At 41.4% G+C, this 25608-nt stretch overlaps 1 protein-coding gene across 1 annotated transcript in view; it reads right to left on the reverse strand.

Moving 5' to 3' along the window:
* Nucleotides 1-25608, reverse strand: part of LOC124729666 (synaptotagmin-14) — a 609333-nt gene that overhangs the window by 36526 nt on the left and 547199 nt on the right. Inside the window, exons 8-9 of the mRNA XM_047248497.1 lie at nt 24212-24369; nt 3691-3854 (exon numbers count right to left, since the gene is read on the reverse strand). Coding sequence (XP_047104453.1) covers nt 3691-3854; nt 24212-24369 — 322 coding nt within the window. The remainder of the gene's footprint in view (nt 1-3690; nt 3855-24211; nt 24370-25608) is intronic.

Consider the following 25608-nt stretch of genomic DNA (forward strand, 5'->3'; position numbering starts at 1 on the left):
GTCAATCATTAAGATTGAGCTAAGTGTTCAGATTTTAGCATTCAGGTCTTTGTTACAAAACTTGTTTATTTGACTTTAACAGTAAATCCTAAACTATTGTAGACACCATCAGCATTCAAGTTTTATTGGGATCACCATGAAAATTTATGAAGGATGGTAGATTAAAATAAGTGTGGCTTCATTCCCTGTATTACTACAGAATTAAATAGTTTTCATAAATATTTCTCTTTATGGCCGATCTTAGGTCCGCCATATTTAACCTGCTATGTCTCCTTGACCAAAACTGCCTTCTACTGGGTTTCCCCATGACATAGGTTCTTGTCTGCCTCACTCGCACACTACATCACTTAGGCCTCAATAGACATTAGACTCCTGTGAGCTTCCCCACCTCAAGGTGAATCTGCATCTTTTGGGGCACATTTTCCTGAATGACAGGATTCATATCACAATTCCTATAGGCTGACTCTTTCGAGCATGTATTTAAATGAGAGCACAATGCTCATTAACTCACAAGGAACCCTGGAAACTGATAGCCAATGGGGCTATTGTGAAGTTATGAAGGGGCAGCAAGCCAGCTCATTTGCCTCCAATAATAAAAAAAGCCTCAGATCAAAACCAGTACCAGAAGTGACAAAGCCTTTTAGTAGATGTGTCACATATGACAACTAACATGAGTGCAATGAAAGACAGATTTGTCCAAACAAATATATAGGAATTGGGACTGTCAATGGTGTATCCCTAGAAAAGAATGGAACAATCCAGGAAATCACATGGACAGTGACAGAGAGGAACAATGACAGACTGTGGGAGAAAAGAGAAATTGGGAAGAGGCTCTGTGGATGACCTGCTTTGGCAGAAATGAAGAAGAAGAAAGAAGAGGGGGAGGAGAAGGAGGAGGAGGTAAAGGAGGAAAAGAAGTACAGGCAGGTAGTACTCAACCCTGCCACAGTTACACAACTCTCAAAATTTAGAAAATATTCATACACTATCATATGGTTAACAACACACATAGATAGTTTGGCGTAGAAGTATTCCTTCCTGGAAGGTAATGGAGTGGCTGCATGAAGGGCATCCAGCCAGTCCTTAAATTAATCATGCCAAATCCAATAGTAACCACGCTGACTCCATGTTGTTGTGGGACAAAGTTACAAGGAAGAAAAAGAAGAAGAGTTATTATGCTATGTAGGAAAGGGGAGCTATTTAGACTACCAATTATTTCCTACTACATTAACAAGAATTTGAAACCACAGAATGTAATTAATAAGAACTGGTAAAACAGATACAATTATAATTTACTTGTGCTTTTCTGATGATCTCTAATTTCCGGTCTTAGTTTTGTAGAAATCCTGTCAATAATTACCATACAAATATAAATAATCACACTGGCAACCCTAGAAAGGGATGAAAGTATTCATATAACAAATGTTGTCACAGTATATACTGTGTTTGGCTGCAGCAGAGTTACTAGAAGTGATGCAAAAAAATAATATTACTGATGCCAAAGGAATCTCAGACAAAATGGCCAGACTTGTTTTAAAAATAAATGAAAGCTATTCCAAGTCAATCACGTAAATCAATACACCAAGAAGCTTTTTCCAATGAGGAGGTATAAGACCTCTAGGAAGAGTCAAAAAGTTGATAAGTAACAGCAACTCTCAAAACAAGATGATAGTGAGAGGTCTGAACGCAAAAGTAGGTCAAAAACTAAAGAATGAGGCATCAATGGAAACTTATATCTAATTCCATAAAAACAAAGAGCATGTGCTAACAGAATTTGGTGATAACAGTATGTTTGTTCTTAATACATTATCCAGAAGAAAACAAATTAGAAAATGTATTTAGAAAGACAAATGAAGCTAGACATGAAACTGACTACACTTTTAACACATAAGTAAGGAATGATCCAGGATAAAATGCTCCTAAATGTTTTTCAAAATCAACATTAACTCATAAGATGATGAGAAAAAAATAGATGAAATGCTAAAACAGAAACAGATTTCTCTGTCATTAGGTCTGAAATGTAGAGTATGATAATTTATTTACAGTTTTGTGTGATACAAGATTTGGCTGAAAAAATCTGATTATTTAAATAGACAAACAGTATGGATTTCAGTGTCAACCACTAGACTGCTGATATCTGATCCTCCTCTCACCATTCCCACTACCCATTCATGGCTCCCAGACTTGTAGTTGGGCCATGACCTACGTGTGTGAGACAATGTGTCTGCAGCCTGTCAAAAAAAATCGTAGTGTTTCAGAAGAGCAATAATTAATGTGAAATTTTTAGTGAAACTTGGGAAGTCCACCACAAAGGTCCATTATTTATTAAACACAGGTACAGTGATGAATGTCTTTCATGAACTCAAGTTTTTGACAGGTTTAAGTGGTACAAAGAGGCCTGAGAAGACACATGAGTCATGCCTAGGGCAACACTCAACATCAACAATAGATGAAGACAATGAGAAAATGGACCATTGATTGAGTAATCATGTCATTGCTGATATTGTAAACATTGGCAGATTTTACATGAACATATTCAAATGTGGAAAGTGTGTTCAAAAATGGTGTGCAGGAAGCTAATGCCTGTCAAGTTTTAGTTGGCTAAACATAAGATCCACCTTACTCACCAGATCTCGCTCCATATGACTTTTTTTCTGTCCCTGAAAGCAAAATCTGCACAAAGGAACAAGATTTGAGACAGTTGAAGGCATGGTAGAAAAATTCTGTGAACATGTTTTCAGGAGATAACTTCAAACACTGCTTTGAGCATTGGAAAATTTGCATGGAGCCATGTGGAGAGGACTATATTGAAGGTTATAAACTGAAAGTTGTGAAGAAGTAAAAATTAAGAATGTTATATCCTTAATATGGTTACTTTTTAGTCAAACATTGTATTAAAGGTGAAATTATGCAGTTAGATGAGATTTTAGAAAATAAAGGGAATACCAGTACAAAAAAGAGCAGAGGTATTTGTGTCAACAGCAAAAAATGTTGCAAGTATAAACATCTGCATCTGTACTCTGCAGACCATTGTGAAGTGCACAGTAGATGGTACTTCCTATTGCACTACATTATCAGGGTTTCTGCACAGTCCATTTGTGTTCTTTGTGCTATGTAATGTGAGTGTAATCAACAGGACTGACACATATAGCTAACTACTGCTCACTTGAAATAGAAATTAACTTATATGGTTTTATATTTGTTGCCTATACTTAACAACAAAAGTTATTCCTGAAAATTACATAAAGTAAAATTAGATGGATAAAAAATTTACTCATTGAGTGGTGGCTAGAGAAACACTGATTGTTGGCAGGCCCCAGAAATCAATCTGTCTTTGTTTGTCATTCCATCCGGTAACTTTCCCCTAACCTGGATTTCTTGGTGACTTTTTCATAACCTTTGCATTTCCTAAACTTTGCCAATTCTTTTCCTTCATCCCTCTTCCTTTCCCTTCAACCTTTCTACCAGAAGAAGGAGCCACTGACTCTGAAAGTTGACACATTTTCATAACTTTTGTGTGTGTTTTTTCATTTGTGTTTTTAGTGGATTATCCAATGCATGAAAGAAATTTTGATTGAATTTTTCTATCACTTAATTATATTGGATAGCTGTACTTACAGAAAAGCAAGGAGAGGATAGAAAAGAAAAAAAATGTTGATTTTTTGTGTCTTCAAGCATATTGTGAATTACCTGAAATGACTTCCTTTGACAACTTCAACAGACAGCCGTCCAGTAGTCCCATTGTATGCTAGACCAAGGAGGAGCTCTGGGACTCCTCCATGCTGCATCGAATGTGTTGATCCTGTGCTGTCACTTCTAGCCAGGCTCAGGAGGTCTGAGGCTGACGAGTTTAGCTGTAAACAAAAATGAAAAAAATTATAAATAATAAAAAAAATCAATGCGAAGCAATTGGACAGAACATGTGAATAGTTCTGTACTCTTATAAAGTTTGTAGACAATGTAGAAAATTAGCTGTAGGGGAAAACAAACACACACACATCTTCTCAAGAAATGAAGTGAACACTGTTCAAAGGAGAAAGCATGGTACAAGGTCCAGACAACATACAGTGCCCAATATAATATTACCTGGCAATGTAAATAAGGAAAACTCATTGCAGTTTTTTGAATAAAATATGGAACAACTGAACTGATATTCCTGATACAAGATAGTGAGAGTAGTTTTATTAAAAATAAGATGTACAGACACCAAGTTCCAAATTGCTTTACAAAAACTCTGCTAGAAGTGCTCTTCCCTAGATCACTGACCATAAAAAAGTCTGTGGTAGAGATGAATGAGTAAAAGTCCATAGTTCTGGCACTGGTGCAAAGGAACTGAAATGAAATACATAGTTCTACCTTCTTATGATCTATCATGTGACTATAGCAAATAATTAGAGAGAGGTGGAGACTCATGAATTTACGTTAAGGAAGGACTTCAATTCAAAGTTAGGAATTATATAATATGATTTATTTAAGTAAAGAAAAACATTGTAAATAATCACTGATAGAAATAAAAGAACAAAATTCATTAAAAAACTAATTATACTTTGTTTACTTAGGTCTCCAAAGGTAGTGTTGACATATTTTTCACAAAATTAATGGCAGTGCTAGATGAGATGTGTACTCCTAAATGATATAATTTTATTTAGAGAAACTTAAATATTAATATAATGAAAGTGGTTAAAGTCAGCAACAGGATATTCAATACAGTTATGGTATATCACAACTGATGACTAATGAAACAAGATGAACCAAACACTTATCTTTCATTGTTGACCACATACTAACAAATGTTAACCAAAGTAATGGCTACAGACCTTGGGTTCAGACCATTTTGGTCACATTGCAAAACTTAAAATATCTGCAGCAAACCAAACAAAAGTAGTTAGTTACAGAAGCTGCAGTGTATCAAAAAGGTGTGAGTTTGCATTGTAAGATGGCCAGCTGGACATTTACTAAAATATTATATGCAGAAATCAGCTTTCAAGAACTGGGTAACAAAAAGTATCAGAAAATTCTCTGAAACATTCAACTTCCTCACCTTTATCAAAGATAATGAGTGTGTGGCGGAACTATGGTCACAGCAGACACAATTAGTACCCAGCATTCGCCAGCCCATGTATGCAGATTTACTGTTACACCAAATTTTGGCAATGGTGTGATGCACACTGGACCAAACGAAACAAAGCAAGTAGTCAGTGCTAGATGGATAATGCAATGTGACACACGCCTCTAATCTTTCTCACTGCAGACTATGTGGGTCGAGTTAACGTGACTCCCCACAAAAGTGTACAAGAATTCTTGCCTAGTCATTCATTTTGCAGTGTCTTTCATCCATCTGCAAAATACATGAGACTCTGCGAGCTGCACTGGAAACAACCATTTGGAGAAATGACCTTTGTTTTGTTCGGTTCACAGGCCATGGAACATGCTTATCGCCAGAGTGTGTGCCCTCTAGGATCAGTGGTTGAGCCATACCAGCAGAGCAATGTCCCAGTACAGATATTAAGGATAAGAGTTTACTCATAACATCAAGCAAGGTATAGCAAAATAAAAGTGTGTCACCGACAGAACAACCCTTGTCAATTCCCATCCCGTTCCTGTCACCAAGACTCTTCCTTGCATATACTGCATGGATGTGTCAGAAAAGCCAGGTCACTGCACATCTAGGACTGTAAGTGGTGATAACACATGTCCATACTTCACTGGTAACCCCAACATGACCTGAGGCTAACACTTTGTGATGAATATTCATCAGAACAAATGTCGTGGAACCACGAGTAGACTGGTGCTTATCATACCACGTCTGAACATTGCTCTGTAGAGATAAATGATCGACTTTTTTGGGCGAACATATATACATATATATATTCCATTCTTTGTGTGTATGCTTCATTTGGGAACCTTCTGGTGAGTGTGTGTGTTTTTTGTTTTGTCATGTTATTTCCTTTGTGTGCTTTTTCCTTGTACAAAAACTTGAGTCAAAGCCAGGATGTTGAATTTAGGAGAAGTACAAAAGCCAATAGAAGATTGTCTTGCGTGCAACCAGAGGCTGGAGAGTGAATTACAGACATGCCTTGCATGCACGGTATAAGTGCACCCACAGACAGCTCAGGAAGGTTTTGGCATGCAAAGCCCCACCACACCAACTCTCCTACTGTTGCTGAAGTGGGGGCTAGCATTGGATGGTTGTTGTCGAGTCTGCCTCCTTTTTGCCCTTGTGACCCAGTCAAGTGGTTCAGCCAAGTGGAGGTGGTCTTCATGAGCAATAATGTAACTCGTGACCTCAAAAAATTCAGGCATGTAGTGAGCCAGCTTGACCAAAACTACACGACCAAAGTATGGGACTTAATCACCATCCCACCAATACAGTCCTCTTACAAATGACTGAATGAACAACTGATCCATCAGATCTCATTTTCAGAGCAAAAACGAGTGCATGAATTGCTGTGCCAAGAGGAATACAGCCATTGAAGATCTTCTATGTTCCTGCACCACTTGCAGAGCCTCACACTGTCTGATGTGGTACCAGACTCAGTTTAACACACTATCTGGGTGTGCAGTCTCCCCACTCAGGTGGAGGCAGTAATAGCACTGCAGAGAGAGATGCAGGTGGACGCCATTGCATACTTGGCTGACGGGATGCACAAGGTGCTGGCGACAGCACCTAGCACTGTGGCAGCTTATGACACCATCTCTGCAGTAGCACACACCTCCTGCAGCCTCTGCCAACCTGCCTCAGCTAGTTCACAACAGTTAGCAGATCTTACCAAACAGGTCAACCAGTTGGCACATTCATGGACAGAGGGCAGCAGGCACCATAGTAGCAATCATTCCAGCCACCACTGAACTGGCTTGTACTAATGGCAATGCAGCTCCAGTCATTTTAACAGTACTCTATTGACAGTAGAGCAGCCACCAAGCAACTTCTTCTGGTACAACACATACTTTGTCAATGAAGTAACAAAATGTTATCCTCCCTGCACCTACCCAAATGCCAGCTGCAACTGAGTTTCTTGTGGTACACGCGGCTATGAAACATTACCACCCATCAGCAGAAGCCTGACAATTTTTAATTTTCACCGACCATAAACCGATAACTCATGTGTTTCAAAACAATCACTCCAAGTGTTAACTGTGCCAACTCGAGCAAGTAGAATATGTGTCACAATTTACAACAAACAATCGCCATATTTCCGGGACAGACAGTATAGTTGCTGATTGCTTGTCCCGAACGTGTGCCGTTATCTCAGCCCCCTGTGAACTTTGATGACGTGATGAAGAACTGCGTAGTTTCCGTCACGACACCTCCATTGGTCTGCAACTGGAGCTAGTGCCTGTTCCTGGCTCTGCAAGGAAGATTTGGTGCGACATTTCGACTGGCACACACCGCTCATTCCAGAAAAATTCCAGTGCAGTACCTTTGACCGTGTCCATGGATTATCATACCTTGGCACCTACGCCACTGCAATGCTTGTGGCTGCACATTTCATGTGGCCTGTGCTCTTGGAGGACTACCATGAATGGACGTGCACTTGTACCACATGCCAGCAGGCCAAAGTACAGAAGCACATTCACGCACGTGTGGACGCCTTTACTGATGTGACACTTTCAATTTGCACATGTCCATGTGGACCTTGTTGGTCCACTCCCTCTTTTCTGAGGCAATTGGAATCTACTAACTATGGTGGACCACTTCACACACCAGCCAGAGGCAATGCCCATCATTGCTAAGACCATTGCCATCCCCTTTGTCAATACCTGGCAACAAACTGTGGCCGCCAGTTTGAGTGTGCATTGTTCACACACATCGCCAGACTGTGTCACGTCTGATTACACAGAACCATGGCTACCATCTAGCATCAAATAGCATGGTCAAATGGCTCCTCGGGACTCCAAAAGCCACCCTCACATGCCACAACACCATCTGGACAGACACACTCCCACTGGTGCTGGTGGTCCTGTGAGTAACGCTGAAGGAGGAGATCAACATGTTGTTTGTTGACTTCATTTACAAGCAACCTCTCACAATCCCAGGTAGTTTTGTAGAGGAAGTACCAGCCTCCTGCTCTGTCAGAACATCTGTGCACTGACATGGACAATCTCTGAGCCCACATACTGATGCGGCATGGCAGCGGAAAAGTATTTGTGCACTCCAAGCTGCAGCACAGCATGCATGACATGTTGTGTACCAATGTGGTACAGCCACATTTGTAGGCACCCTATTCCAGACCACACCACATGATCGCCTGTTGAGAAAAAACATTGGACACTGAGTGCAATGGGGAGCTGTTTACAGCCTCAGATGACAATGCCAAGCTGGTCTGTGTCTTGCTGCTCCAGCAGCCAACCACTTCTTCAAAATGGCGGAAGATTTGAAAATAGATGGCACTCCATCCAACAGCAATAAGACAGAACCAGCACCTGTAGCCAACAAAGACACACACCTGCAGCCAGCTGTCATTGCACTGGCACATACACCTCCCACCAACTTGCCCAGGAAGCTAGTACTGCCACCTGGACCATCCCTACCACAGGTCCATGGGTCACCCCCACCACAGCTGCCAGCACACTACCTCACACACACCAGCTGCCACATCTCCTTCAAACACCCGTGCTGCATCATCAGAATGCCACATCGTTCAATACAGCAAGCATGTGCCACAGTCGCCACACATATTTAGAATCTGGTGCCCCTCAGCCGCAGTCTGCTGTAGAGACATTGTTTCCAGCTTGTTGTGCCTGTAGCCAGTATCTACAGTTACGTATGGGACACCATCTTCCATGTCAATGGCTACTTGTCTATCATAGCTCCTAGACTTGCATTCACATCCCTAGGCTTCCACCATGTTGGACATTGAGGCAGGATCAAAGTCCATGCCAGTTTTCATACTCAACATTCTTGTTGAGATCCAGACATCACCCTCTGCACCACCGGTCTTGTCTGTCACAGCTCCGGGACCAACATTCAAGTCACAGTACTCATGCACGTTTATACTTAAAGTGCAATATCTGTACCTCTACTGTCTCAAGCATTGAGACTGGACCAAGTACAGCACTGTGCTTCCACAACTGAGTCCATTGGTGAACTTGTGGGGCAGTGCGACTCATGAACCTTGGATTTGTCATTCTGGTTGTCATTCTGAATTATTAAAATAGTGAGCTTCATTCTGCTGTAGTGCATTAGCTGTAATACAAGTGAATGCTCTGTGTCATTATTAAGCTATCAGTGGATCAGCCTTTGAAACGTCTTTCCAAGTGACTCACAGCCCCACTTCTACACTGCAAACTGCTACAGGCACTTCTTAGCCAGCACCGGTTGCCACTGCTGTCACTAGCCGACTGCGCGAGAACATGTCCACTGCATGGTCACCAGCCCCGCGTGTTTACGCCATGAGCTGCCGCCCTTCCACCACTGACTGACACCTCACTAGCATGCTCACACTGATGTCACCACACAGCATGTGAACTCTAAACACACACATGACACAGACTGATGACCACACTTTCTATTGAGCTATGGAAGTCCCCTCTGCAAGGGGGGATCTGTGTGGTGGCCACTCCGCAGAAACATATGAATGGTGGAACAGCAGTCACAGCTACCAACACAAGCACACAGTGCCCAGCATTCAGCAGCCTGTGTGTGCAGATTTACCCTTAGCCAAATTTCGGCAATGGTGTGACACACACTGGCCCATATCGGACAAAGCAGGCAGTCAGTGTGAGCTGGACATGTCTCCGATCTTTCTAGCCTTGGACCATGTGGGTCAATTTAATGCAACTCCCCACAAACATGCATGTAAAGTTTTGCTCATTTGTTAATTTTGCCATGCTTTTCATACATTCGTAAAGACATTATGCTCTATGGGTCACGTTAGAAACTGACCATTTGGATATGCAACATTTGTTTTGTGCAGTTGACATGATAGCACAAGATGCTTATCACCAGGATCAGTGATCCAGCCATACTACCAGAGCAACAGACCAGTATGGACATTAGAGATAAATGTTAGTTTGTAACATCTAGCGAGGTATGGCAAGAAAAAAGTATGTCACTGACAAAAAAACTCTTGTCAATTCCCCTCACAATCCCACCACCAAGCCTCTTCCTGACCATAGCACTTGGGTGTGGCAGTAAAGCAGGTTCACTGCACATCTATGACCATAAGTGGCAATAACACATGTTCACATGTCAAGTGTGACTGAAACATCTTACACTTTTTTCTCAGATACAAAAAAGCTGCAAGAACTTACTGTTGTTGTTGTTGTTGTGGTCTTCAGTCCTGAGACTGGTTTGATGCAGCTCTCCATGCTACTCTATCCTGTGCAAGCTTCTTCATCTCCCAGTACCTACTGCAACCTACATCCTTCTGAATCTGCTTAGTGTATTGATCTCTTGGTCTCCCTCTACAATTTTTACCCTCCACGCTGCCCTCCAATGCTAAATTTGTGATCCCTTGATGCCTCAAAACATGTCCTACCAACCGATCCATTCTTCTAGTCAAGTTGTGCCACAAGTTCCTCTTCTCCCCAATCCTAATCAACACCTCCCCATTAGTTATATGATCTACCCATCTAAACTTCAGCATTCTTCTGTAGCACCACATTTCGAAAGCTTCTATTCTCTTCTTGTCCAAACTGGTTATCGTCCATGTTTCACTTCCATACATGGCTACACTCCATACAAATACTTTCAGAAACGACTTCCTGACACTTAAATCTATACTCGATGTTAACAAATTTCTCTTCTTCAGAAACGATTTCCTTGCCATTGCCAGTCTACATTTTATATCCTCTCTACTTCGACCATCATCAGTTATTTTGCTCCCTAAATAGCAAAGCTCCTTTACTACTTTAAGTGTCTCATTTCCTAACCTAATCCCCTCAGCATCACCTGATTTAATTTGACTACATTCCATTATCCTCGTTTTGCTTTTGTTGATGTCCATCTTATATCCTCCTTTCAAGACACTGTCCATTCCGTTCAACTGCTCTTCCAAGTCCTTTGCTGTCTCTGACAGAATTACAATGTCATCGGCGAACCTCAAAGTTTTTACTTCTTCTCCATCAATTTTAATACCTACTCCGAATTTTCCTTTTGTTTCCTTTACTGCTTGCTCAATATACAGATTGAATAACATTGGGGGGAGGCTACAACCCTGTCTCACTCCTTTCCCAACCACTGCTTCCCTTTCATGCCCCTCGACTCTTATAACTGCCATGTGGTTTCTGTGCAAATTGTAAATAGCCTTTTGCTCCCTGCATTTTACCCCTGCCACCTTCAGAATTTGAAAGCGAGTATTCCAGTTAACATTGTCAAAAGCTTTCTCTAAGTCTACAAATGCTAGAAATGTAGGTTTGCCTTTTCTTAATCTTTCTTCTAAGATAAGTCGTAAGGTTAGTATTGCCTCACGTGTTCCAACATTTCTACGGAATGCCAACTGATCTTCCCCAAGGTCCGCTTCTACCAATTTTTCCATTCACCTGTAAAGAATTCGCGTTAGTATTTTGCAGCTGTGACTTATTAAACTGATAGTTCGGTAATTTTCACATCTGTCAACACCTGCTTTCTTTTGGATTGGAATTATTATATTCTTCTTGAAGTCTGAGGGTATTTCGCCTGTCTCATACATCTTGCTCACCAGATGGTAGAGTTTTGTCATGACTGGCTCTCCCAAGGCCATCAGTAGTTCTAATGGAATGTTGTCTAATCCCGGGGCCTTGTTTCGACTCAGGTCTTTCAGTGCTCTGTCAAACTCTTCACGCAGTATCTTATATCCCATTTCGTCTTCATCTACATCCTCTTCCATTTCCATAATATTGTCCTCAAGTACATCGCCCTTATATAAACCATCTATATACTCCTTCCACCTTTCTGCGTTCCCTTCTTTGCTTAGAACTGGGTTGCCATCTGAGCTCTTGATATTCATACAAGTGGTTCTCTTCTCTCCAAAGGTCTCTTTAATTTTCCTGTAGGCAGTATCTATCTTACCCCTAGTGAGACAAGCCTCTACATCCTTACATTTGTCCTCTAGCCATCCCTGCTTAGCCATTTTGCACTTCCTGTCATCTCATTTTTGAGACGTTTGTATTCCTTTTTGCCTGCTTCATTTACTGCATTTTTATATTTTCTCCTTTCATCAATTAAATTCAATTCAATCCAGTGTCAGCTGACAAAGAATGACTGCTAGTGATACACAGGCATGGAGCCTGTAGTATCAGTGAGCACACTATCCTTGTGTGAAATGAGAAAGGTGCACAATCTATCTGCATTTGAGCGAGGGCAGATTGTGAGAACTTACTATAGAATGCAAAATGAATTCAAAGTGATAAGGCAATACAGAACCATGATGGTAACAACAAAGCAATTTTAAAGACAGTAAAACAAGTAACTGGTAGCACAAAGCTGAAAAAGATAAAGAGAGAAGTTAGAAATAAGGATCGTTTAATTGAAAAGCGTAAAGTTCTTCACAACGGCGTGGACAATTAATTAAGTCACATAGCAATGAAACTCAAAGCACAGTTTCTTACAATACACCATACAGTTACAAATACCCATGTTGCTATCTGCTACTGAAAAGGAAATCAGTGAAAATGTGCATAGAGTTAAAACTAAAATGTCCATAGGCTACATTTCATTTTGCCTACTAAAAGACTGCAGTATCAATACTAAAGCACTTGTAAAAGGAATTCTAAATGAGTCTTTCAGATCTGACTGTTTCTGATTACCTGGAGCAGGTATAAGTTCTTCCCATCCACATTCATTCATTCCTTTCATTCATCATGTTCTGTAGATCCCATCAGTTAGGAGGAACTTCAAGGACATACAGTAAGATAACACAAAGATATGAAAGAAACTTAAATTAACAATAATGTGTCATTGCGCTAATTAATACTATTCACACTTACGCCATTTATATTAAAATGAGTAAATTAGTAAGGAAGCTGCTACTCCTATGTATCTGCTACTCGTAGATTAATATTGACTTGATTAGAATGGTGTTTTTGAAAGGAAATATGTTTACATCTATAAATGCTGAGTCCTATTTGTAATATACACTGATCAGCCAGAACATTGTGTCGACTGACCTACTATCAATATAAAACCATCCAGTGTCACCTGACAAAGAATGACTGCTAGTGATACACAGGCATGGAGCCTGTAGTATCAGTGAGCACACTATCCTTGTGTGGAATGACAAAGGTGCACAATCTATCTGCATTTGAGCGAGGGCAGATTGTGAGCATTTCCAAAACTGCACAACGTTTTGGGTGTTCAAATAGTGCTGGGGTGAGTGTCTTCAACACATGGCAAAACCAAGGTGAAACAATGTCCAGATGTCTTGAGTTCGGTGGCCACCCCCATCAGATGTTGCAAGCTAGGCAGACTAGTAAAACAAGACAAGCAGTGAACTGTGGTGGAACTAACATCAGACTTTAATGCTGAGCAGAGCACAAGTGTATCTGAAAACACAGTGCACTAGACACTCTTAACTCTGCAGCCGACAACCCATGTATGTGCCAATGTTAACACCATTATATTGGCAACTCTGACTGAAATGGGCACCTGACCACCAGCTCTGGACATTGGCATAGTGGTCTGATGAATTCTGATACCTTCTTCATCATTCTGATGGGAAGGTGCAAATCCATTGTCTTAAAGGGGAACAACTCCCTGACACCTGTACTGTGGGAAAGAGACAAGCTGGCAGTGGCTCCATTATGCTCTGGGGAACATTCATGTGGGCATCCATGGGTCCAGTGGAGCTCATGCAAGACACCATGAGAGCCAAGGTGTATCATACACTGGTTGCAGATTACTTACAACCCTTGATGATGATCATGCTTTCTGACAGCAGTAGCATTTTTCAACAAGATAATGTGATATGTCACAAGGCTAGAAGTGCGATGGAGTGGTTCAAGGAACACAGTGGTGAACCCTTGATGATGATCATGCTTTCTGACAGCAGTAGCATTTTTCAACAAGATAATGTGATATGTCACAAGGCTAGAAGTGCGATGGAGTGGTTCAAGGAACACAGTGGTGAATTCCAGTTGATGTTCTGGTTCCCAGATCACCAGGTTTGAACCCAGTCGAACACATCTGGTATGTGATTGAATGTGCATCAAAGCTCACGGCCCTCCTCCCCAGGAATTGGGGACTTCTGTGTGTAGCTGTAGTGACAACCCCCTCCAGTGACCTACCAAGGCCTGATTGCTTCCATGCCACAATATAGCACCACTTTTATCCTTCCAGAGGTGGACATACTGGCTGTTGGGGGAGGGGTGGGGGGGGGGGGGGGAGGTGTGCAGTAATAATGTTCTAACTGCTCAGCATATTATTATTTGTCATAGATCATGACAAACATTGCTACATGTCATGTAAGTAACAGAACTTTTCATTCCCTGAATGGAGAGATATTCAAATTATTCATAGAAAGATTTGCTAATGATGTACAGATTTTGTATTCTTTTGACTTGGAATCCCAATTTATTGCTTTACATTAGATGGGAGCTTTTTGAGTTCAACACCACCAAAACATGAGCTATCCCTATTAGTAGATGACCCATCCCACCTGGCTACCACAAAATCGTGATATGTGGCACCATGGTGTCTGGGTTGTGGACTACCAGGTATCTTGGGGCAAGGTAAGACAGGTGCCTAACCTGGCACCCACACATTGAAGAAACCTGAATGAAGGCAACTAATAGGTTGCGGGCACTCTACCCTGTGCTTAACTGGATGTCCATACTTCCACTGTGCCTAGGTGTCATCCTCTACCTCACACTGGTGCGACCTGTGCTGGAACACACCACAGTAGTGTTGTGTAATGTTACAGTAGTGTTGGGTAACGCTGCCTCAAGGCATCTAAAGAGTCTACAGGTTGTGCAGAACTGCTTGCTGAAGTTGCCCTGCTCCTGCTACTAAACAGGACAAGCCACATGGCTAGTACCTCACAAGTCACCAAGAACAGCAACGAAGATGACGTCCTTTTCATGAACTGCAACGGTGTGTCAAAATGTAACAATCAACCAATCACATACAGTTTTATAAGTAGTGCCAACACATGATGCATGCATATTTTTATGGCTATGGAACAATTAAATTAAGATAGTAGTGTCACGGGTTTTGTACTCAAAATGTTATGTATTTTGTATAACTAATAACGACAATATTATTTTGAAATAAGTTAGACTTTTCTTCATTCATGATCAGAGATCTCTAATCACTCTTGCATTTTACTATAGGTAACCCGCATGTGTTTTGTATACATACTATTACTCTCCGCCCCAAAACACCTACTTAGGGAGGAAATTTAGCTCTGTACATTTATTATTCTAGCATGTGTCACTATAATGTATGGCTGACTTTGATATCAGTTTTAGCAGAACAAGACGATTTTTTTGACAAAATAGTGCAGACAATTTTCTCTTAGATGCGGTAATAACATTGTTTACTCTGGTACAACGATCGAATGAATTTTTCTTTAGTGATTAGAGATCTGCAATCATAATCCTATACTGTGATAGTCAACCTGCTTGTGTATAAATAACATCTGTACATACAGGATAGAGAGTGTCATGGGATACATTCTATAAAACGATGCAGCACTATCCTATATGAGGGGAAATGGTCATGATAACAGAATAAGAGAAATCAATGCCTGTATGGAAAGATTTAGATACTCTGTTTTTTCCATCCACACAGGTCTACATACCAGTCAGACGACGATTTGCTTGATCGCACTGTGCTGTTTAGTTAAGAAATGTTTGGATGAGGATTATCGATAGGGTATGAAATAGATGTTAGAAATTCTAATACAAATCAGTGTATTTTGTGTCAAAATTGATGACTTTGCATCGAACGCAACACATTTTGAATAAAAATTCATTCATATAAACGATTTTTTTAATATTTCTGATAGTGTTTCAGTTACAGACAAACAAACAAAGTTTTGACACCCACCTGGCTAGCCGCGCAGTCTAATGTACTGCTTCCCGAACGGAAAGGCGTGCCAGTCCACTGGGGGCCAAAACGCACAACCGTGTGGAGCAGCTGCAAGGTGAGTGGCCTGTTTTGGCCTGCTGTGGGGTTGTGAACTACTGAGGGCTATGGCGGGACTAAGCATCTCCGTCGTTTCTAGGTCCCCGGTTCAATACTCAATACACACACAAGTTTTGACAGTTTGCTCCATACAGCGTATTACATACAACAAAACTGTAACAAACTACTCTACAGTTCTCATCCAAGTGCTTGGCATAGGTTTCAGAGATTACTTCTCGACCATTCCACTTTCGAATAGCGCCTGGGGAAAAAATGTATGAAGCTTTTATTAGACACCCAAATCTGTTGACTTTTTCCACGTATTGGAGTTCGATCTACTTGAAACATGCTGAATACAGTCACAAATCTGACGCCGGAATCGAATGTTTTTGTTTGCTAAATGACTCAGTGTAATCAAACAAATCATTTGCTGAATAGTATACAGGTTCACATTGGCGAAAAATCTGAATCTTTCCATGTCAACTCTGATTTTTCTTATTCTATTACATTGGTCACCTCTCTCTACGTAGGAGGGCATTCCCAAAATATTTTAGCATCTTTTACTGATTGCGATCCCATGGCAGTCTGTCCCCTGTATGTATAGATTTTATTTTTATGTGAGTCAGTTGTTTATCATAATATGGAAGTATGATTACAGATTTCCGATCATAAGAAATGCATTTGATCTTTGTAACAAAGTAAACAATGACATTTCCAGGTCTAGCTTCCCTGTATTATTTTGTAAGAAAACTCGTCTTGGTTCTGCTAAAGCAATATCAGATTTATTCATACATTATAGTGACTCCTGCTAGGGTACCTTCCAACATTAACAGGTGGTTGGCTTTACCTTCTTCTTTACTTTGGTTGTTCTATACAGTTGCCTGAATGGGATGTAATGTTCACTTGGGAATGACATATCACATATAAAAATACTATGAGGCTGCTATTTTCATAAAATTTCCCGCTTAAGTAACTGTTTTGGGGTGTGGAGTAACGTTGTGTGTATAAAAACACACCATGATGCTTGTTGTAGTACACCTGTACAATTACACTGGAACCTTACAGTTTGTATGGCATTACCACAAAAGGATGCAAGCTAGCTGTCATGCGACAATGTAAGTGAGAGGGGGGCGGTAATGAACGCAGCTAAATTTCCTCCATAAGTAGGTGTTTTGGGGTGGAGAGTAGCGGTATGTGTACGACACACATGCAGGTTGCCTATTATATTATGCAAGTGTGATTACAGATCACTGAACATAAATCAAAAATTTGTTATTTATTAGTATTCAAAATGGCTCTAAGCACTATGGGACTAACATCTAAGGTCATCAGTGCCCTATACTTAGAACTACTTAAATATAATTAACCTAAGGACATTACGCACATCCACGCCCGAGGCAGGATTCGAACCCGCGACCGCAGCAGCCGCGTGGATCTGGACTGAAGTGCCTAGAACCGCTCGGCCACCATGGCCGGCATTTATTAGTATTAATTATTTATCAAAATACACAATATTTCAAGTACCAAATACGTGTGACACTACAGTTGTAATTTTCTTGTTCTATAGCCATCAAAAATACACATACGTAACATATTGGTACTACTGATAAAATTGCATTACATTATTGATTGGCATACCCATGAAGCAGCACCAATATAGATGATCCAGCGTTTAATGTCAGAAGTCTATGAGGCTGTTCACAGAAGATGCGGTTGAGAACAAGAAGACAGCAACAACAGAAAACGGCAGGAAATTGCAGGAAGACCTAAGATGATTGCTGATTGGTGCAGGTCCTGGGAGATGACACCAAATATAACCAAACATAATTTAGGGCACAGAAATTGGCCTACAAATCCAATACTGTACAATTACAATAGGTCTACTGATGTCAAATCACTACAAACAGAAACTAACGTAAAACACCTGGAAGCATCCATCCAGAGCAACCTAAAGTGGAATGACTACATAAAACAAAACGTGAGAAATAGGTGGTGCCACGTTGAGATGCTTTGGAGAAATGCTAGGGAAACATAATCCATTTACGAAAGAAGTGGTTTACAAAAATTTGTTAGAACACTTTGTCTATTTACAATTATTAGGCACTCTGCCTCAGCTACTATTTTGTCTTAAAACCAGAAGGATTTATTTCGTTCATGACTATTTCAAGACTTGTTTCCAAGAAGGAAATTTAAGTTCCTTTAATTCAATAAACCTTTTTGACCACCTATGGCAGATACTTTAACTGGTAATGAAGTGTTTGTTGTTTTTCCAAATCAGTGCTTACATTTGCCCTTCTAGCCCAGGTGCATAGTGCTTTGCTTGTTCTTTCGTTTCTTCCCGTGGCTTTTGTGGTTCCTGTGCCACCTTTGTACTTCTTGTCCCACAGCTGTTGGCATCATGATAGTTGTGGGTCTTTATTTTTCGCACGCAGTGAAAGTTTTGTTGTTTCTCTTCTCGTCTATGTGACTTTTGGTCTGCTTGGTACACACTAGTTTCTGTTACCAGTTTTCCGTGTTTGTGCCCAATTCATTTCCACTACATATTTTGAGATGGTGTATGTCGCGCCTGCTCCAGTGTCTAGTGCAGGGCTACCTTCTATCTACTCGTTACTGTGAGACTACTGGCAGATGCAACGCTGTCTTCTGGAACTGCTGGCGTGCATTCCATGACGTCAGAGTTGCCCTTTGGGGTTCCTGGCCTTCAGACTCCGCCACAGTCTCAGGCACAGCATCCAATCCTGGAGTAAGCGTCTTCACAGCTCTGGAGGTACCTAGCCATTGCACCTCCATGCTCCCAGGCCCATCACCTCTGGACACCACTGGTGCTGCACCATACTCCTGGCACACCAGACCCCATGGCCACCATTATCATGACACCACATGCCTCCTGTCTTCGTCCCCAGCGCTCCACAAGGGTCTACGACTGGACTACATCGCTACAGCTTCCTCCTCCAAACACAGCAGCTGCACAGTCTTCTACTTTGATCCTCCATGGTTCTTCCTCTGATGACTCCATCATTGTGCCTCCTCATCTCCGCTTGTCCTAGCCCGTTCCTACCACATGAACGCACTTTCTGCTGCTTTTTGTACCTCATCCTTGCACATGTTTTAGACATTCCCTTTACATGCCTAATTCAAGCACGCAACACCCTAATTTCTCCCAAGTGCATCTGTACACCAGAGATTTACCCCAAGTGCATCCTCACACCAAACATTTGTTCCAACTGCTTCTGCACAGCAACTATTCATCCCAAGTACTTCTGCACAATACTTTGCCCTCCAAAGCGCTTCTGTACACCAAATTACTCTCCCTAGTGCTTCCACACAACACTTTCTTATCCTATGAGCTTCCACACATCATACTTTTTTCCCTGATGCTTTGGCACAACGTTACATCCCTAGTGCTTTCATGTGGCCAGTTTTCCTCTCAGGTGCTCCTGCGTGGCACCTTTCCCTCCCGAGTACTTCTACACAACAATTTTTTATCCTACATAACCTCACACAACAACTTTGATTCTATGTGCTTTTGCACAAGGAAATCTCAACACTAGTGCTTCTGCACACTCAGTTTTCTATCTCAATTTCCATGTTTTTTGGCGCACAGTTTTCAGTCTATGACTTACATTATGTGGGCTCCTTACAGACTGGCTCCAGACAATCCGCTCATTGGCAACTGCCAATGTTACCGACCACTCGAGGCCTGCCCACACCAGTCCCGCAGAAATGGGCGCTGGATGTGCTGGATGCTGCCAGCTAGGCTCAGCTCTCATTTACTGTCGGCTACTGGGGAGGAGGGGGCGACCTCTCAGGGACTCCATGTACTGTCGACTGGGATTCTGCTTCTCTATGATCCCCGACATGGATCACCGTCTTTCCTCCCTTTCCAGAGGGAAGGTGGTGCTGAATCACAGTACCTAGAGAGGTTTTCAAGAAGACACATCAGGACTGCCGCCTACAGTGCCCATGGAAGTGAATTTCGCAATCCCCACCTTCTTTGTAATCAGCTCGAACACAACACTGCTTGAGGTCGTTGCATGGGTGTCCAATCTCTCAGCCTGGTGATGAGGTGGGACTTTTTCAACTCTCTCTGCAACTCACACTACATCCAAGCTACGCAGGCAGCCTGCTTCCCCACAGATGAAACTCGAGGGGCTGCCGTGCTACACACGGCCATCAGCGAGCGCCTAATGCGTCAGCAGAGGTCACTGCTCGGGACCCACGGACCTCTCTTCTACGTCAGACATGTGACAAAGCAACACCGACTGTATTGTGGAGCCAAGTGCTGTACTTAGGTCGACGTGGGCGCCTTTGGAGGCCAGTTCACTCTCAGTGTGCTTCCAAGCCAGACACTACATGTTCATGCATTTCTTCAATCAGAAACTCACTTTGGAGCCGCCGCGACGACAAAGCAAAGCTTCATGTTAGTGTTTCTGTGAGTGGGCTTGTATGAATTCTGGACTTTACTGTGTTTTCGTCGTACTGGGGCCTTAATAGTGGGCTATTCTTCTGTGACTATCTCGAACTTAGTCAGAGTTCTCAACATGTTAGCTTTGGACTGCTCTGTCGGGACGAGAATTTTTGCTAATGTGGTATTTTGTATAATAAATAGTTAGTAACATTTTGTAACAGTGTTTGCTTGCATTCTAGATGCAGTCTACCTTCGATTATATTTATCTTAATTCTTTCCTATTACTGGCCTTTGTCTGCCGTAATCATTTAGTAATTAACTTCAGTTTAGAGCACTTTATCTATTTGCAATTACTAGGCACATTTGACTCAAGTAGTGTTTTAAGTGTAACCAGAAGGATTTATTTCGTTCATGGCTACTTAAAGACTTGTTTTCAAGAAGGAAAATTAAGTTCCCTGAATTCAATAAAACTTATTCATGAGTCTTTACTTTCTGACCACTTTTGGTGGATACTTTAGTTCCAATGTCGAACGGCACGCAAATGATCATTTAGACAGTACAAGAACTTTGTGGGGATGCTAAACAAACTCCAGTGGTAGATGCTACAAAAGAAATGTGGTGCATCACAGAGAGGTTTACTGTTCAAAAACAGAGAGAGCACGTTCTGCGACAGAGATGGGCAACATATTGCTAGCTCCCATGTACATCATGCGAAATCACCACAATGAGAAAAACTAAATAATTAGAGCTGGTATTGACGCTTTCCGAAATCATTCTTCCGACAGAGTTTCACAAATTGAACGGGGATTGGGCTAAAGGATCGATGTACCAGACAATCTGTATCGCATGCCATATGATGGCATGCCAGTGTTATGGATCTGATTTTCGGTACAGTCTTCACAAAGACAATATCATCATCTGGGCAAAGCTTTATGGACTGTACAGTGTTATCTATTGTAAACAGCAGAGGGTATACAAGTGCGGATTAGGTAAGGATGGGAAGCTAAATCGATTGTATCCTTCTCTAAAGAACCATCAGTCCTTTCTGGTAAGGATTTCAGAATACACAACAATATCCTGGAGATGGTATAATGGCTCTGAGCACTATGGGACTTAACAGCTGAGTCATCAGTCCCCTAGAACTTAGAACTACTTAAACCTAACTAACCTAAGGACATCATACACATCCATGCCCGAGGCAGGATTCGAAACTGCGACTGTAGCGGTCGCGCAGTTCCAGACTGAAGCGCCTAGAACGGCTCGGCCACTCCGGCCGGCTCTGGAGACGGCTCGACACGCGCAGTGTATGCAGTCTCTTGGATTTGCTTCATCTTCAAAGTGTACTGGCAACGAATTGCATTGTCTGACTCACCCTTCCACATGACCTAAACACTATTGTAGAGGATAATAAAAGTAGTCTGACCCACTTGTGTGCATGTACAATGTTACTTGGACCATGAAACCACTAAACAACGCATAACAGTAATTTAAACGGGAGAAGTTACTATATAATACACTGTTTAAAGGTTGTACTCCTAATGGAATGGAAGAAAACTGTGTTATGTGTAATGTACAATGATTCATTCGACCTTGGCTTCATCCTAGAGTGTCTAACTTACAATTCTTTAACCAGGGAGACATTGTCCCATCTTTGGAACGAAATGTAAGTAATGAGTTTGTTTGTGAAAAAAAAACTGTTTCTCTATCACGAGTCACGATAATCTTTTTAAATATATTGTGTGTTCCGAATGGTGGACACAGCTCATATAAATGTCAACTAGTTGGTGTCCGGTTAGTTTTTATCTGATATTCTATGCATAGTGTAGAGGACAAAGCACTCTACAAGCAACTAAGAAGGGGGGGAGGGGGTGCAATTTCATGCATGTGCACTGTCCAAGCGGCAGGAGGTACATAAAACTCCTCACCGAAAACCGACATATACAGCTCCTAACCGAAAAACGACATTAAAGTAAACCATGTCGACTATCTAGCCTCAAATGGCAAGTGGAAAAAATGGAGGTCGCTTACATTAAACATCTAAACCTTCCATTACTCTTAAAGTAGCTCTGCAATGTGCTTTTGCATCACAGGGCAATTGTTGGTCCAAGGTACGTGAGATGACAGAGGAAGGAAAGGCATCTCTGCTGTGGGGTGCTGGGTGAAATGGGTTATACTGAATAAGACAGGCATCTGTCGTGCCTGTCTTCTGTCTCACGCAAAGTGGCAGGCTAAACGCTGTATCTGGCGGCTCCAGCAGTCTCTGTGCTGTGTAGCGATAGATTCTGAAGTGTCGAAACACCCACTTAAGTGTTTTACCATTAAATAAAGCGTCCCTGCAACTCCCCTGGTCCCAATAATGTTACCTGCACATAATGTATTATCCTAATTGGATAATAAACATGAGTGACAAGGATCCTAAAGAAACATCCTTCTCCACCAACACAATAATAGTTTCCCCTAATCGGATGATAAATGACAGTGACAAGGCAAAGGGCAAGTATCTCAGGGTAATAAATTCTAGTGATAAGGATAATAAATTGGGCAATAAACTGTGGCGATAAGAAAAAGGGTAAGAATCCTGGGATAGTAAATTATGGCTACAGGATAATAAACTTTTATAGCGACAAAGATAATTAATTGGACAAAAATTATCTGATAAAGCACTGGAAATCTGACAATGGAGGAAGCTGCATTTGTATTCCCTATCAGTAGGCTAACAGACACAATTTTATATATTACGTGTTTGATGTAGATGGGTGAGGGAGGAGTTGGCTAGGAGGGGCAAGGAGTGTGGGAGGGTGAGAGATCTGACAACAACGCAGTAGCGCTCGCACCGGCTTAGCCTTCATACTGACATCACATTACATGATTGTTTGCTTATTTCTCTCTTATAAAATACTGGCAGTTACTTAAGATTAAAGACTTCATGCACTTGCAAGATAACATGAATATTTGCTCACTACACTTTGAACCAAATCACTTTATGAGTGCCATCAAACTCGTTGCTGAAGAGAGAACTGCAACTCAGTCATGATAATAAAATAACAAAAGCAGTGAAACATAACACATAGAGGAACGAAGTTCCACAACTACTGCTATATCAGAGCCAGAAACATCATACCAATAAACATCATAATTTTGAATGCAAATGTCTTCTGAAGATGAAGTGATTAAATACAATTATATTTGTATGGTGGAAAATCTAATGAAGTGTAAGAAAGCACAAATCATCAGACTCCGTGAAAAACTATTATGGAATGTGACAAAGTGCCTTTCATAATAGTAACATATAGTCATCGAAATATCATAGAAACAAAGGAAAAAACACAAGCACGTATTAAAAGAATTGGATACAAAAAAGATGACCTCGATGTATTGTGAAGACAGATCGGAATGCCATTGAAGTGAAAATGTGGGATAAGATGGAAAGATGAAAATGAGTTCGAAAATACCTATTCATGAATGAGTGGTAGTTCACTTCTTTTTATTTATGAGCTTTGGTTCTGTTTGCATTTATTGTACGATCATTCATATCTCTTGGTATTTAAGTAATTTTTCAGGTGTAATAATATAATAAATATTTCATAAATGAAGTAGAAAAAGAAATATAAACAAATATTATTCTTGCGGTGCATGCTATGTTAAGAAATGGCCGGCTTTCTCTGCTCTTGGAGCGTTAGTGTCACGCCAGCATGTCAATGTCATGTATGTAGGACTGAGCTGCAGTCAAGATGCCCTGGTAGGGGATGGTGGCTCACCGTGAGGTTGGCACGAGGCTCCAGCGCCAGCCAGAGAACGGTTTCCAGCTCCAGGTTGACGGACGCGAAGCTGACGACGCACTCGCCGATCATGCGTTCGCGCCGCATGCGTTCGCAGCCGTACAGCCGGAAGCGCACGCCCATGCTGTTCACATCCTCTGCAAAACACACAATCAGCTGGGCACGCCTGTCTCACACTCAACCTATCAGGAATGACGGCGAACGGGGTGCAGAAACGTGCATGAAACTACAGGCTGGCGTAAATAAAAGTAGCTGTAAGCGTAAAGGAAATGAAGTGAAACTACAGAAACGAAGAGCTGAAATTGACTTACCATTTATTTACAATGATAAACACAGTGAAAAATGCACTTATACAAAATGATGAAAGTGACCCCTCGCAACATCAATACACAGCTGTGCACGTCTAAGCATATTCAGATACACCCGGCATTATTCAAAAGCAGCGTACAGTAATCTACACGCTCCAGTCATCCTCCCATAACTGCTGCACAACGGTCACACAATATGGCTTAAAATCAAGACTTTTCAATCTTCGCTGGCAACTCCTCCTCCTTACATGTATCTGCTGGACCAATTTATGTGTAAACTTCTTTGGGCTCTGAATAATTCTTCGCCGAATGTCTCCGCTAACTTCTGCTGTGCGAACCGAAGGAATTCTCTGTCATTTCACATTTCACACAGATTCGTAGGTGCGCCAATTTTTATGCAGACTTTGTTTTTCCCTCTTTACTGATAGTCCTCTGTCCGGATATTTGACCCCGAAAATTTCGTGAGTTTCCTTAATCGAACTGTTTTCACATATGCTAACATAATTTCAATTCTTTCTTCTATTGAGAGAGTCATTTTGCGGACCGCAAAGATCGTCTGACTGACGAAATAACACTGCAATGCTGATAAAAGAATGCTAACAATCGATTATTGCATAAAACTCCATTGTTGTAGCTGTTTATTTCAGAAGACGAAATACTGAATTCGCATTCAAAGGGAAGGTGGGCTACTTCTAACTACGCCCACAGTCTAACATGTTACACTGTGCTACGCCGGCCTGTTCATTGCTATCGCTGATCATACGCCATAAGCTAAAAACTGTGACTCAAACGTTGACACCTGGCTATCATATGAGCTGCGCTACGTATAAGAGCCTCTGAACATGTCTTTCAGACTGCCTGAAAAATTGACATTGAACGTAAAAGTCAAATGTTCAACTTCGAGGCCTTCCCCAGAAAACATTAAAACGTGTGATAGCGACCAACAGTTTGGTATTATTTGTCATAAAATAATGTCTTCTTGACTTACATAATGAAAATTTCACCTTTTACTTATTTTTTGCTGCATACCACAACGCGTTTCGAGAATTTATTCTCATTTTGAAGTGA

Source organism: Schistocerca piceifrons, chromosome 1 (genome assembly GCF_021461385.2).
Source record: "Schistocerca piceifrons isolate TAMUIC-IGC-003096 chromosome 1, iqSchPice1.1, whole genome shotgun sequence".
Classification (NCBI taxonomy): Eukaryota; Metazoa; Arthropoda; class Insecta; order Orthoptera; family Acrididae; genus Schistocerca; species Schistocerca piceifrons.